At 36.7% G+C, this 15775-nt stretch overlaps 1 protein-coding gene across 1 annotated transcript; it reads right to left on the bottom strand.

The window, feature by feature from the left end:
* Positions 1–560: 560 nt before the first annotated feature.
* On the bottom strand, positions 561–15752 carry snf (U1 small nuclear ribonucleoprotein A snf). The gene is made up of 6 exons (XM_089249333.1): positions 15427–15752; positions 12923–12993; positions 8331–8503; positions 6017–6275; positions 2743–2866; positions 561–882 (listed from the first exon to the last, which is right to left on the bottom strand). Exons 2-6 carry the CDS (start codon positions 12987–12989, stop codon positions 723–725), a joined length of 783 nt encoding a protein of 260 aa, XP_089105459.1. The 5' UTR covers positions 12990–12993; positions 15427–15752; the 3' UTR covers positions 561–722.
* Positions 15753–15775: the final 23 nt, after the last annotated feature.

The following is a 15775-nucleotide window of genomic DNA, read 5'->3' as shown; positions in this document are numbered from 1 at the left end:
ATAATAACAAATTTTATGATTGTAATGATACATGTATAAATTATCATGTATATCCAATAGTATGATTTATCATTGATAAATATGATAAATTGTACTGTTGAATGATTGTACTGTATAATGACCTGACAATTGAGTATTGTGCATAATTTGGGTAAAAATTATGAATTTAGTTAAAATTTTTTATCAAACTTACTGAAATACTCAGTGATTAAGAACATTATAACCAGATTTATCACATTTAGGTAACATATATATTTATTGACATCATTTTGCCCCCTTCCCCCAGACCTTTATCTCTTTCTGCAATTGTGTTTGAAACATATGCACAATTTTCCCCTGGCGCTTTTCAGCAAAAAACATCAAATTCTGCAACAATTCCAATTTAATTATACGACCACTCTGTATATTACTTTTTTTAATGATTGAATATTAATCCATTATATATTCGATAAATTAACATCCATCATGAATCTATCGCTCAACTTTGAAGTTAAATTTATAAACTTTATAATTTATATTATAGTTATAAACTTGGAATTAATAAACATTAAAAACACAAATTTAACTTTGAAAAAAATTTTTTATTGTGAGTATGAAGATGACATCTAAACTAATGGAATCGCACATTTTCATAATTTTCAACTTCACGCAGTTCATAGACAGCAACACAGTCGTACGAGGTTGTGTGCAATATTTCGATACAGACAGAAAGTTTGACAATCCTACTTCTTGGCAAATGTGATTTTCATGGCGTGAGTAGGAGTGATCTTGAAACCTTGCAGAGCATATTTTGCAGCAGATCCAAGGATCTCATTCCCAAACTCAACAAACGCAATATCGTGTCGTCCGGGAACCAAACGAACTTCTTTGAATCCAGGAAACCTGCGGAAATTAAAAGTTAGGGTTAAATCAAAGGTTCATAATTTCAGTTCATAAAGTACAGTCAAACCCCGATTTAACAGCACCATCTGTCCTAAAGAATTGAGCTATACCGAGTTTGGCATTATATCGGATCACGGTCAAAATAGTGTTTCGGAGAAGCTCCATTAAATAAATTCACATGTTTATTATGAACTGTTGTATCCCAATTTATTATTAGTTATATTCCATGAATAAAATAACCTACTTTATGTACATTCAATTTTGAGTTTAATTCATATGGTTGCCCCAAAAAATCCCCAATTTTTCCTTTTGTTCGTATGATGTTCTCTTTGGCGGCAAAATGTTTTGTTGCATGAAAAACAACTGATTTTTCTAGTCTGGGAATTTGTATATATACATGGGGGGGGGGGTCATATTTTTGACCATCAAGTTTCATTGAATCATCTCATTTGTTATTGCATGGTGTCCAGAATTGCTTGACTAGATTATTCAGAACAACTGTAGCAGGGTTTAAGCTACGGTCACATTTCTCGCAAAATGTGAAAGAAAATCGCAGAATGCGAAAAAGTAGTAGCCACCTTCGCAAAAATGCGTACACATTCAAGTATTACGTCAGCATTGGGGGGGGGGTTTCAGATTTGCTGACTTTTGATGACAAGAGGGGAGGGGTTTGAAGGTTGCTGGTGTCATCAACCACCCTTTTTGAAGGTATGAAATATTCTAAGCTGCTGACAAGGGGTGGAGGGGTCAAAAATGGTTAAAAATCTGCTGACGTAATACTTGAATGGCCCCCTTAGCATTGTAGCATTTTGCTAAATCTTTTCCCCTCATTTTCGCTTTTTTGCGAAAGGAATATTTTATCCAGCTTAAACCCTGAACTGTAGACAAGTTGTCTACACTTTGTACAGAGTGGTTTCCATTTGGTTACGAGCAGACAGTGTTTTCTTGGGCATTGGGCATAAGGGACAAATACTTTATCTAGCCAAAAAAAAATTGTGTTATTCTAAGATGGACTTAATCCAAAAGATTGTCATCAGCCCAAACAAGACACAGTCAAAGCAGACACAAGCCATTTGGCAATTTCCGATTTCGGAAAGTAGGAGTGGATGCTTTCCCGAAAAGAAATTTTTTTGTGATTTCACATAATGGCAACAATTTAGATACATTATGTTTGTTACATCATTTCGAGTGATAAAAAAAGTTTCGTCCTGGTAAATTTCACTGGGATAATTTTCCCACAAAATCAGTTTTTGACACAGTCAAGATTTTATAATTTGGGATATATAAGAATTCAGGCGTCCGGGAGACAGAGCAGAAATTAGGGAGACTTCTTTTAATTTCTGGTGTGGTGCGTTTCAGAGTGGTGCACGCAATCACCTGCTTGCATTGTGTGATGACATGTTAGATTGCTGCATGAACATCAAAATTTTTCGACCAGTCTTGGCGTTAAAGTAAAGTGCTTCAGCCTAGGTTTTCATCTATCAAAAGACGACCTGACCCTGAAGTGTTCACATGATAGCTTCATGTTATACTTGTGAGATTAAAAAAAAAGTGAGTGATTGAATGATTTTGGCTTGTTCTTCCCATGTTTTGAAGAGATGTTTTTACAGCTATGTGCATCACAAAAAGAACTAGTCTAACAAGTGTATGACACTTATCCCCCTTTAAGTTCTACAAAACTGACAGCACCACATTTCAATGTTCAACCAAAAACATATGAAGTTATTGACTCATGCATAAAGAAGAATGTAACATATGAATTCAATAGGTTTTTATGCTTGAAAAGGTTGAATCTGTATGATTCAAATTTGAATCACCAAAAAATGTGCAACATAGGTAGAAATACAGAGTAACACTTACTGATTAAATAACATAGACAACATGACCTCGTTAGTCTCTGGGGGCAAGTTTGTGAGAAAAAGAATTTGATTGGGTGGCTGTTCCAATGTCCCAACATTAGCAGCAGCTTGAACAGGTGCAGGAACTGAAAAACATTAAAAAAAAACAAAACATGAATTTCAAACAGAAATGATAAAACAGTGTGTATCTGACTCTTACGTTAAAAAAATCCCATTCACAGAGTAACCCTGTTGAAAATTAACGATGAAAGATAATGAAAATCCAAGTTATAAGAGTTTGAATGCTTCTCTTCCGAAATGAAAAAAAGGCAGAGAAAAACTATGTCACTTTGCTGTTTATTCTTTGCTTCCTGCCTTCCCCTTATTTCGCAGATTCATATACAACTGCCACAAAAAACAAGCACTGATTTCCGTTACCCTCCAACTGATGTTCAACAAACAGTAACAGGAAGGCAAATCTGAATTTGATGTCCAGGACATCACACCCCTCGCCCTTCCTCACATGTGGCATATAACTCAGAAGAGTAGGACACATCAATATTATCTCTATTATTTTATATGAGAAAGTTATAAATTCACATACTTGTATTTAGCCACTGTTAATAAGTACTTTTTCAATTGTCATTAGATCCCGGATTATATGCATTTGTATATTTTGGCCTTTTTTAACATAAATGCATAAAATCAAAAACTTTCAGTATAAGTGCATATTTTTGAAGGTTTAATTAAGCTCACTTAATTTTTTTTTTCGATTTTTCAAGTAAATATTGTTTATAATATTTTCATAACATCGGTTGTTGTCCCCCAGGTAAAATTGAGTGAATTAATACATATTTATAAAGTATTTTGCGAATATTAACCGTTTTATTGTAAGGCTATTTCTAGTAATTTACCTGGGACCCAGGTAATTTGAAAAATCTGGGTCCTTTTTGAGTGAAAGTGGGTCCTTCTCAAAAATTTATTTATACATTTATTAATAATCAATGTATAAATTCCCTTCTGATTGATTTTACATTTCGTTAAATATATCTTAGCATTTTCAATATCTTCTGATCAAATTTAAAGCAAATCAGATTCTCCCTCTCAGACACTTATCTTCTCATTCCCTATTCATATAAGTATAATCATCTTGTACTTTGGTTTTCCTTGTAAAATGATTTTTTTTCCTTCTCTGATGGTACACCATTGTGATCTGTCGCCAGTTTAACTGCCACATGTTTTAACACCTGAATATGGGAGCTATGTCAGATTTGTGTTGGAAAAACTTAACAGTGTGCTTGTGTGTGCCCAGCATTTGGTGTGTTTTATGTTCAATAGGTGGAGCCATCTATCTAGCTCTGCAACTAGACACTTTCTCAAACGGGTCAAGTACACATTTTGGCATACCCATGTAATGGAGAAGCCGTTATAAAGGGTGAATTTGGTACCCCTCTAGTCCAGAGCCCAGGACACTAGGCCCACCTGTCCCTGTCCCTCCCAGTTGCGGCCCTGCATCTATCCTCCAAACTGGTAATGCGTGCATTTGAAGTTCAATGTATGCATATTTGTGTTGTAGGTCTGTGTGACCGTCGTGGCAACCAGAAGTTGTTTCAAAGGAATAGCCAACTCAAAATTTGAAATCTTTAGAAAATCATATTTTTAGCCAATTACCATTGCACAATCCCAAATTCCAAACACAGATTTTCACCAAAAGCAAAGTTTTTGGGAGGTTATAAGGGGCCTCTTCCTCCCTCAGTTTGAATAAAATTTTTATGTGTCCTTTTCCGAAATTCCGGGTATTTGATGTGTTACAATGCGTCAATGGCATCTTTGATATATATATATGAGGGGATATTTTTTTGTAAATCAATACATATACACTGATAGAAAAGATGCATTTTAAAAACACATCTGCTTTTTTCTGCCTGGCGATTTTTTAATGCATATTTTCCCTTTTTTTGTACATATTTTGTAATTTGACCTTTTCGTGATTTCTAGTGCATATCTTGAGGTGTTTAATGCATATTTTTCCCTTTTTTAATCAAATATTTTTGCATTTTTAAGTTCATATTTGCATATTTTTTAGAGAATATTTTGCCACTTTTTAGTGCATATAATCCAGGCTCTAGTCATGATTATTTAAACAACTGTTTATTTTTAAATTAATGCATTTGCATTAGGTGCACTACACTTCACACACATATTCCATAGCTGCCAACTTTTGAAAATGAAAATTCGGGAGATTTTAGCGCAAACCCGTATTTTATGCTATAACCACTCCCTAATAAATACAATAGGGATTTTTACAAATAAAATAGGGATTTTTCAAACATAAAAGTTAAAGCGTAGGGAATAAAATCCCTACTAAGGGAATAAAATACCCAAAAACTGAAGCCAAATTAGAATAGGAATTTTACTCACATGGAAGTTAAACCCTTGGGAATAAAATTCCTACGCAAAAAACAAGTGAAATTGGAGGCCAAAACTTCAATGATGTAAAAATAAATATTGTGTTCAATCAGAAATGCTGCGAACAAACATTCTGCGCGAATGACCCCAAAATCATCGGAAGATGAAGGAAAAAAGCGTCAATTTTTGAAGAACACTGACTTTTTGTGACACTTTTTTTCATTTCACATGAGTGATGATGTCAGTCTTTCCATGACCGATGTTTATGTCCGTAACACAACTTGTACAAAAAGGAAAAGTCTGCCCTCTTCTGGAACGTTTGATGAAAGGAAATTCATCGGAATAAGTATCTTTAAAATTGATTAAATATGTTTTTGCTTATCAGTATTCATGCTTTGTTATATTGCACGTAAGTAACTTCAACAAAAGAAATTTTGACCATATGCGCGTCACTATAATCTTCAATTATTATCCAGGACTATTGGCTGCTAAGCCATTTCCCTGCAGGATAAGACAAACAACTTTCTTGTTACCATCAGAGGGTTTGTAAAACTTCCTTAAAAAAGGTATTTCCCTATTTACGATGCGTGACATCATTTCGAAAGGGGGAAAAAAAAGAGGCTTCATGCAGAGACGACCCTGCTTCACGCCTCACAAGAAATTCCTTAGGGGATTGTTTTCATAAGCAGGGATTTTTTTTTAATGAAGTAGGGAATGTTTAGGGACAATTAGGGATTTTTGTGATTTTCGTAAAAATTCAGGAGATTTAAGAACTTTTCGGTATGTCGAGCAATGAAGCTAAAATTCGGGAGATTCCCGAAAAATTCGGGAGACTTGGCAGCTATGATATTCATGATGATATAAGCCATCCGATATTGTAAACTTACCAACGGGAGCTTGATTGCTGACCAAAGCATGAGACACAAGATTTGATACAAGAGAACCAGGTGCGTGTCCGGGAACAGACCCAGGTTTTGTAAGCAATGGGTCCTGGGCTTGGGCTTTGGCATGCTCTTTTGCAGCCTTCTTCCTCTGTTTCTTTGAGTCTGCAACATCAGCAGCTGCCTTTCCATGCTTTGGTCGCTCTATGTATGTTCCCTTCATCTTCGCAACAATATCTGAATCTGTCTTTGCATACTGTATCCTCTGCATAAAAATTCGAGAAAAGAATTATTACAGTGAAACTTTGATTACCATTAAAGGTGCTTTGCATGCATTGATTTCAAAAAAAGTAGCTGAAATAAAATGATGAACAAAGCGTTTTATGTCGCAAGAAACTGCTTTAGCAGTTAAAACATTGGAATGCGGCAAGAGCTTTAAGTTTTATACAAAGGTACTGTCTCAGAATGTATATACACTGGATCCTGCTTATTAGATCCCACTTAAAATGATTTCTTGTGGTCCCCAACTACAATAAAACCTTGATAAGTCGTCACTTAAGTTATAGAGGAGAAATGACGACTTAAACAAAGTGTAGTCAGTTTCAATGTTTATAAATTTAAAATAACGCACCATTTATCGAAATACGAATTCTGTGCTCAGACGGCAAAATGTCATAAGTCCCTTAAAACTATGGAAGGTGGCAAAATTTTGTCTTACTCTTACAGTTTATGAGGAAACAACAAAAGCAAATTGTAATTAGTCAAAAAGCCACAGCATTGCATTTTGGCAAGATATTGTTCTCAAATTTGCATTGTGAAATTTTAAAAAAGTGACTTATAACATTTTGCCATCTGAGCACAGAATTAAAACCATGATATTAATAAAATTTATAGATAATGATAGGGAAAACCTCAAAATTTTTGTACTTTTAAGCATTTAGTATTCAACTTGCTGTATTATGGTTAAATACAACAGTATACTTAAGATTTAGACCAGTATGTTTTTATGTCATCTTGAGCACACGGCCAAATTTTGACTTGAGGGGTCCCTGGGCAGGGCAAAACAGACATTGGAGAGCCTTCTCAATTGGGGAAAAAATGTCAAGATCATCAACAAAGATATTTTGTTTAAATTGTTGAAGACAAATTAATGGGGACCCCATGAGAGAATCAGGTCCATCTCAGCCTATTACTTCCTTGGTGTTATTTTCTTTATTTGACCTGTTCTGCTTTGGTACACAAGGCTTTTATGGTCACTTTCGAACATATAGCAGTGTTGTTATCAAGCTTTTTCTTTAAGTCATAGAAATCATGTTTCCTTTTTCTTCAAACTTTTCCATAGTGACAAGTTAACCAAAATTAGTGATGAGTAACCAAGGGTTACTCAATTTTTACATTGCCATATATGGAAGCCAGTGATGGTCAGGTAGGCTGCCAAACCTATATTTTATACGGCATGGGGGTACTCTTAAAATAATAATTAAGCGATATCTTTTATTATTAATTATTATCAATGCATTTCTGATCGGCTTCTTCATCTTTGGGGGTATAGTTCTAGATGTCTCATATGTACAAGATCCAGGATAGTCCACGATAGTCCACATGGGGGCAAGTATTGTATGAAACACAATTACATTGTATATTCATGAATGCTTGGGAGAATAGGACTAAGTCTTCTTACAAAGTTTATTGAGGGAGGCAAGCATCCTGAGTCTTCAGGTTCCGGTGTCTATGCCCAACATGTGGTGTAGGTAAGATGAACTTCTACCGATATACGTACATACACAATCAGTGTTGCAGTAATCAAATTTGTAACTCAAAAATAAAAATAATGTAAAACTCAAAAGGTGCACCGCAATAAATATTTTTACAAAATAAAGAGAACAGTCAAACAATATGTTGCAGGAAGAGAAGGAATGCTCGTGTCCTATAAAAATGGTCCATATGGTCTGTGTTAAAATTCATGGAGTGTGGCACATGGATAGAAAATAATCTTTATTGTGTCATGGTTTGAAAAAAAGTTGCCCCTTCCCCACTGTAAATACTAATTGTGCATTCATTATCTTGTTTGATGAAATTTTATACCGCAGCCTCTGTAGTATGATTAGCTCAAATAATCAGGGCCCTACTGCACCTACAAACATGATTTTGAGAGAAATGATCTTTTAAATAACCTCAAATGTAACATTAGAACAAATTAATATGAGAAAAATACATTTGAAAAAAGTAACTATGATACTTTCGGATCACTATTGGTCAAGTTACACTCAAATATTTAGTTCAACAATGGATATAATGGTAAAAAAAAAGAAAGACTAACCATAGGCTTCTCATAAAAAGGAAATCCATGCATGGATGTAATAGCATTAGTAGCACTGGTGATGTCTCTGAATGCCACAAACGCTTGTCCACGCATCTTCAACGTCTTCAATGCAATAATGTCTAGAATTGGTCCAAACTGCGAGAAAATCGCATATAGAGCCTTTTTCAATTCTACAAAAACAAAAGGGGGAAAAAATAAAGTTTAATGCAATACAGAATCATTTTCCCCTTCAAATAAAAAACATCACACCCAAAAACCCTTTCTACTATTTTATGAATTCCACTGATCCACATTATAAATGGCATAGTGGAAATCGCCACACTCTCTGCAAAATGCCTAAACTTTTTTTTTTTAAGACTTGCTTCTGATTTTGTAATGGTGATGTGCCTGTCCCCCCCTGCCCCCAATTCTGAGAACGATAAATCCACAAGAGAAATACTTTATATTTTTTTCTATCATCCATACCATAACATACAGTGGTCATGAAATAACTTTGCCGTTGCACATGCCTCCAGTGGATGCAAAAATGAAGTAATGCAAATAAAATTTTAGAGATTGATGTTTCAAAGTATGCACTTAAAAATGAAGAGAGGAAAAAACAAAACCCCTAGTTCTTGTGGTTGCACTTATAAAATTGCAAAAAAATTCACTTTAATGCATGATAAATGCCAGCGCTAGATGCGGGCAAAAAAATATGGAAACAACCAATGCAGATAGAAGCCAAGTAGCCATAGCTGTAGAGGTTAATGCACCAATCCCTTCGTGAGATCTTCTTTGCCTGCATCCTGAGCTGGTGTTTATGGCACAACAGGTACAGTTCCAACACCATCCATAGTTTTTCACTGCACTGATCACTTGGCAATGCATAAAAATGAGCTCTACCACTTGAATTTAAGTTTTGTTGCTCCTCTTCATTTTCAAGTACATAGGCCTTATATGACATAAATGACGTTTAAAAATTGAGAAAATTAGATCAAACGAAACCTTGCCAACTTGTTATTCACACAAGTCAACATATTCATGTATACTTTTTTGGGGTGTTGAGTTACAGAGGTTCCACTGTACAAGGTGTTGATTATTTGATCTCACATTTATTTGCGCCGTCCAGTTATTGAGGCATTGGAATGATGCCTGGTTGGTTATGGGATAAAATAGCAAATTGCCTTATGTGGGAGTTTTTTTTTTTATGGCTGTAGCCATCCAGTCTTCCAGATGTCTGTAAATATGGCATCCCACGTGTAGTTTACAGCAATTGCACAAAAATCTGGGTGCTGGGAATTTTTTTAAAGGAGCCCAACATTTTTCCTTCAAGTAAAAACAAGTCCTTAATCGAGGATTGACAAATACCAGTCTGCCAGGTCGTCATGGCAACTATAAGATCTGCATTGGCACCTAAACTTTTCCGCATGTGATTGCTAAATTGGAGTCTGTATAAATGACAAATTTTTCTGATTAAATGATCGTGAGTCTCATTTAACTGCGGGTAAGTGTGTCTTACCAGACCGTTTCTCTTGAGATTAAAATCATTCTTGGCTTCTGAGAAATTTACATGGCATCTATATTTTTTCTGACTTGTTAAAATCATAATTTGACAGAGCTTGAACAAGTCCTAATTTAAACAATTACTTTCCTCGGACTCTAATTTATAAACCAAACATGTATAAGTTTAGGCTCTGATATTGATTTTTTAGTCTCCATGGTGACCTTACGCCACAGATTTATCAAACCCTGGTTTACAACAGAGTTCAATTGATCTCTCTAAAAGCGTGATTTCGAAATAATGAATCCAAATATTTTGTAAATTGTGCTTCTGTGTCGAATATGGTTCTCCTTATTTCTCTGAACCTGTCAGATCTATTGCTAATAGGCATTGCCATTTTTAGCTCACATTCTGATTTAAAGGGAGAAAATAACAGAATTTAAAATAAATGTTTTTTCACTTCTCTTTGTTGTAATTCAAGATTTTAGTAAAGGAATATATGTAGGGATGGTCATAAAATAACTTTGCTGATATATAAGCCCATTAGTGGCTGCAAAATGAAATTTGAGATGTAGGCTACTAATAAAATGGAAAAAAATTCCCCATTTCATCATCTATAAATAAACAAAAAAATTTTTATTGGCTATTTCTTACGAAAATTTTACGAATAATCTCAAATTATGGTATCATTGATCATTTCAGTCACAACACTGTTATTTTCTGCACACGAGGGGACTAGGACCTACAATTAATTGCAGATTCCAAACAGCAGCCTTTTTTTCCATACTCAACAAGAATTCCTCTGCGGAACCTCTAACGAATTGGTACATGCAGGAATGTGTGTGTGTATGTGTAGTGAAACCTGACGTGGTTCGTTTCTGTGTAATGCTTGATATGTGTCGTGCTGCCATCTGCCACCAGTTTTTCTAACTGTGAGTGAAGTGTAATGATTGAATAATTTATCGTTGTAGGTGTGTTGCTCTCTGTGGCGAGACTTTTTAATGGGGAGATCGGTTCGCATTTGCACCTCGAAGTTGGGAACCACAGGAAACCAACTTCAGCCGACCACCACTGTGGTGTCGTTCGAACCCGGATCCCCGCGATGTGAGTCCGTCATTATGACCACTCGACCACCACAGCGGCAAGGATATAAACTGGGTATCAAACTCGCAACACCCCTAAACATTCTTTGGTACTTTTAGGAAAGTCAAGTGTACAGAAATATATTACGCAAATGTGCTGTTACGATTGTTGGAAGTTAGGAAAACTTTTTTTTAAAAACGTAGAAATATTGATCTACCTCTTTCAACCACCTCTCACTCAAAAATTTCATATATCACCTGCGCTTTTATTAGACTTTCGTAGTCCACAGGTCGAGTTTTCAGGCCCTAAAAAGTGGAAAATGATGCTACCCTAAAGATAGGAAGTATTTTTTACCAACAAATAACAAAAAAGGGGGGAAACAAAGAATTGTTTAAACCAACAAGATAAATGTTGTGAAAAGTTATTAAACCCTTAGCTGCTAACGAATTATTACACGATCCTGGTGCTACCCATTTTTGATCATAAAGAGTTAAGATGCATATACACTGAAGAGCAGAAAAAAACTGGTTCACCTGCCTAATATCGTGTAGGGCCCCCGCTAGCACGCAGAAGTGCGGCAACACAACGTGGCATGGACTCGACTAATGTCTGAAGTAGTGCTGGAGGTAACTGACACCATGAATCCTGCAGGGCTGTCCATAAATCCGTAGGAGTAAGAGGGGGTGGAGATCTCTTCTGAACAGCACGTTGCAAGGCATCCCAGATATGTTCAATAATGTTCGTGTCTGGGGATTTAGGTGGCCAGCGGAAGTATCTAAAGTCAGAAGAGTGCTCCTGGAGCCACTTTGTAGCAATTCTGGACGTGTGGGGTGTCGCATTGTCCAAGTCCGTCGGAATGCACAATGGACATGAATGGGTGCAGGTGATCAGACACGATGCTTACGTACCTGTCACCTGTCAGAGTTGTATCTAGGAGTATCAGGGGTCCCATATCACGCCAACTGCACACGCCCCATACCTCCACAGAGCCTCCACCATCTTGAACAGTCCCCTGTTGACATGTAGGGTCCATGGATTCATGAGGTTGTCTCCATACCCGTTTAACGTCCATCAGCTCGAAGCAATTGGAACCGAGACTCGTCACACCAGGCAACGTGTTTCCAGTCCTCAACAGCCCAATGTCAGTGTTGTCGGGCCCAGGCGAGGTGTAAAGCTTTGTGTCGTGTAGTCATCAAGGGTACACGAGTGGGCCTTCGGCTCCGAAAGCCCATATCGATGATGTTTCGTTGAATGGTTCGCACGCTGACACTTGTTGATGGCCCAGCATTGAAACCTGCAGCAATTTGCGGAAGGGTTGCACGTCTGTCACGTTTAATGATTCTCATCAGTCGTCATTGGTCCTGTTCTTGCATGATCTTTTTCCTGCCGCAGCGATGTCGTAGATTTAATTTTTTACCGGATTCCCGATATTCACGGTACACTCGTGAAATGGTCGTACATGAAAATCCAAATTTCATCGCTACCTCGGAGATGCCATGTCCCATCTCTCGTGCGCCGACTATAACACCACGTTCAAACTCACTTAAATCTTGATAACCTGCCATTGTAGCAGCAGTAACCGATCTAACAACTATGCCAGACACTTGTTGTGTTATATAGGCGTTGCCCACCGCAGTGTTGTACTCTGATTGGTTCCATCTCTCTTTATTTGCATACGCATGCCTGCGCCAGTTTTTTTGGCTCTTCGGTTTATATGCCCATGGCAGTTAACACATAGAATCCCTTGGGCATATATATACGTCAGTGGCTATTAAAGAGTTAACTGGCCAATCCATAGGCAATTTCAAAATATTGGCTGTGATAACCAAATGCAAATCATAGTTGACTTAAGTGGGGGTTTTTTAGCTTTGTCGAGTTGAAGAGGTTTCTCCCCCATCAAATTTAGTATTATGCCAACCATTAGAATAACAAACTCGTGCTATCCAGGTGGTCAAGTTATCAAGGTTCTACTGCATATCATTTAGATTCAAGTAAACCATCCGAACTATAGTTAGTATATATTTACCTGTTTTCTTCACTTTTTCATTCAAGTTGTTGATGTAAATCGTGTTGTTAGGCTTCATGTCCAACATTGTGCTACGAAAAGAAAAAATTAATAAAATTTCAGTTAACATTTAATAATAAATGTGTGTAAATTGAAGCAATTGAAAGATAAAACAAAACTGCCCGAAACAATCAATGCAATTATTTTATTCTGATTTAGGAAATCGATCAACTAAAATCTTTATTTTTTACGAAGACATTATTCCCACACCTTAGCTGCCAACTTCGGAGAATAAGAATTTGAGAGGTTTTGTCGTGGATCCAACTTCTGTTTTACGATAATACAAAATGATTTTTGAAAAACAACACAACACAGGGGGATTTCCCATTTAATCCTTTAAGCGGGTTTTAATATTTTCTTGATTCACATTACAACTGTCACACCAGTTATCACTAAACCGATTACAAATTTTGCCACCTATTTTCAAGATTTTTTTTTCCGATTGCGAGCTGATAAATGCTCCATCCCCCACCCTCAAACACAAAATAAAAAAACAAAAAAATAGAGAAAAAATCTGTTATTTATGCTGCACGCAATAATACCATACTGCCTTGTAGGGGAAGGAAAAACATAGTCTCGCTCCCTTTCTGTTATCAGACTTTGATCAAAAGCTGCCTCCACCCACTAGCAGTTGATTGACAAGATAGTGGGGGATGGGAGGAAAACATTTTATCGGAAGAAAACTTCCAGCTGTATTTGGGCTTCAGGTGCCTGAATGAGAGTGTGTTTTAAGCACCCAAGATATTTCGGGAGTTACCATTATGAGAGCGTTTTAAGAACCCGAAATATCTCAGATAACTGATGTAAGGGACAAGCGATCACCAACTCGAGCCAAGCCGACAATCATCGTCAACCAGTAGGTAAAATTATCTCCTCCTAACCAGATCATGGCCTACCATTCTGTCCCAATGAAGAGAATTTCACAGGTGGGCGAAGACCTGGGCCATGCTGGGAAATGAGCATGTGTAGTGAATCGAACGTGGTGCTTGTTTCTGTGTAATGCTTGTTATAGTGTTGTCACCTGTCATCAATTTTTCAAACTATGAGCGAAATGTAATGATTGAATAATTAACCAATAATAAGTACCATTGTAGGCTTGTTGCTATCAGTGGATAGACTTTTTGATGGGGAAATTGGCTCATATTTGCACCTCAAAGTTGGGAACTACAGAAAACCAACTTCAGCAGACCACCACTACTGCAACGGTGGGGGTTGAACCTGGGTCCTCTCGATGCAAGTTTGGTCACTATGACCATTCGACCACCACAGCAGTGGGTAAAATTACACAAGAACATTGTTTTGAAACAGCTTTGGTATTCTATTCTACCTTTTTTCTTCCAAATGATGTCACCTTATAGCCGCAGCGTTTTGAAAAACCGCTGGGAGATTAGTTCATTTTCTCTTCCTTCGGTATATATAATGTAGTGTATGTCGGATTAACTTGGATATCTCTTCCCTCAGGTTGTACCTTTAATATTTTCCAATATTTATTCTTTTCTACATACAGGATGGCTCTGCATCCTTTTTATTTTATTTAAAAGAATCTGGATTCCCAGAAAGTGAGTCCAGGTTTTAATTTATAATACATAGAATATATTTATTTATAGAACATGCAGGACCGTTATTTATTTATAAGAACCTGGATTCCCAGAAAGAGAGTCCGGGTTTTAATTTATAATTATTTTTATTAATATAATTATGAAGACAGAAGGCATGGCAATGGATGAAAAAGTAATAAATAAAACGAAATAATAAAACGGTATGATACAACCTGGGCAGTAGATAATCTAAATGACGTAAGCTACAGAAGGGAGGAATAATAATCAAAGAGAGAGAGACGCGCTGGAAATGGAACAGCGGCTGCTTAGAATTTTTGAAAAACAGGGTGATCAAAAGAAAACTCCTGTTTGGATTCCAGGTGACGCGAAGCCAGCGCCACCTGGTATCACCCAGCGAAAACTGAAAAGATGTTAAAAAATACGGCAACCTAGAGCCGCATTATGACGGTTGACGACTTATCACGAGGAAAGAGTCGCCAAAATCGTGGCGGACCATACTGCATCTGTTAATGTCGTTTATATTTTGAAGTGAAAGTGCTAGATTACTGAGGCCGGTCGTCCACTGGAAACTACCACGAGCGAAAACAAGGCAAGTCGTGGCACCTTCCAGTGGACGACCGGCTTCAATAATCTACCACCTTCACTTCAAAATATGGCAGACAGTAGTCTTACGCATACGTGCGACTTTTTTTTACTCGCGGTAGCTTTCAGTGGACGACCGGCCTGAATTTTCACGTTATGTCACTATCGTGTTGCAAGTCACTTTATAGAAACAACGCAACACAGTTGAACCCACGCTCTGCACCCATACCCGGTTAATGGCATTCAACGTAAACTAAGGGGGTAAACACATAAAAATCTACTTCGATATTTAGCTTCGACTACAATTAAACAAATGATACTCACCTTGTTGAGAGAAATTAGTGGAACCACCACGGGTAGATACTAAGCTTTTACCAAAATACCGAGGTTTACAACGTAAACAACGACTCAATGCCGATTTTTACCCACTGTCTTGCATACAAAATTTCTGGTAAGAAGTATTCAACTGATTGATGGGTAGTCATTCCATCAAGTTGTCTCAAACTTTTAATGTAAAAAAAAATAATCAGAAAAGTTAAAATGATTCAGACCTAAAATTGAATCTTTCATTGAATTCAATCTATTATCTAATCACAGAAAAATCAAATTATTTTTTTGCAATTCAATTTCTGGCTGTTTCAACTCCATGTAAACAAACACGTGATTTGTTACC

Source organism: Pholcus phalangioides, unplaced genomic scaffold (genome assembly GCF_987345545.1).
Source record: "Pholcus phalangioides strain wild (caught in Gottingen) unplaced genomic scaffold, Ppha-v1.0 ptg000022l_1, whole genome shotgun sequence".
Lineage (NCBI taxonomy): Eukaryota > Metazoa > Arthropoda > Arachnida > Araneae > Pholcidae > Pholcus > Pholcus phalangioides.
The sequence above is the reverse complement of the archived record's forward strand: the minus strand, read 5'-3'. Positions and strand labels throughout refer to the sequence as shown.

Coding starts and splice junctions, on each gene's coding strand:
- snf (XM_089249333.1), bottom strand. CDS start 12,989: ATGTTGGACATGAAGCCTAACAACACGATTTACATCAACAACTTGAAT. Junction 2,867..6,016: donor CAGCAATCAAGCTCCCGTTG/GTAAGTTTACAA, acceptor AATGTTTTTCAG/TTCCTGCACCTGTTCAAGCT. Junction 883..2,742: donor TTGTCTATGTTATTTAATCA/GTAAGTGTTACT, acceptor TAATTTCCGCAG/GTTTCCTGGATTCAAAGAAG.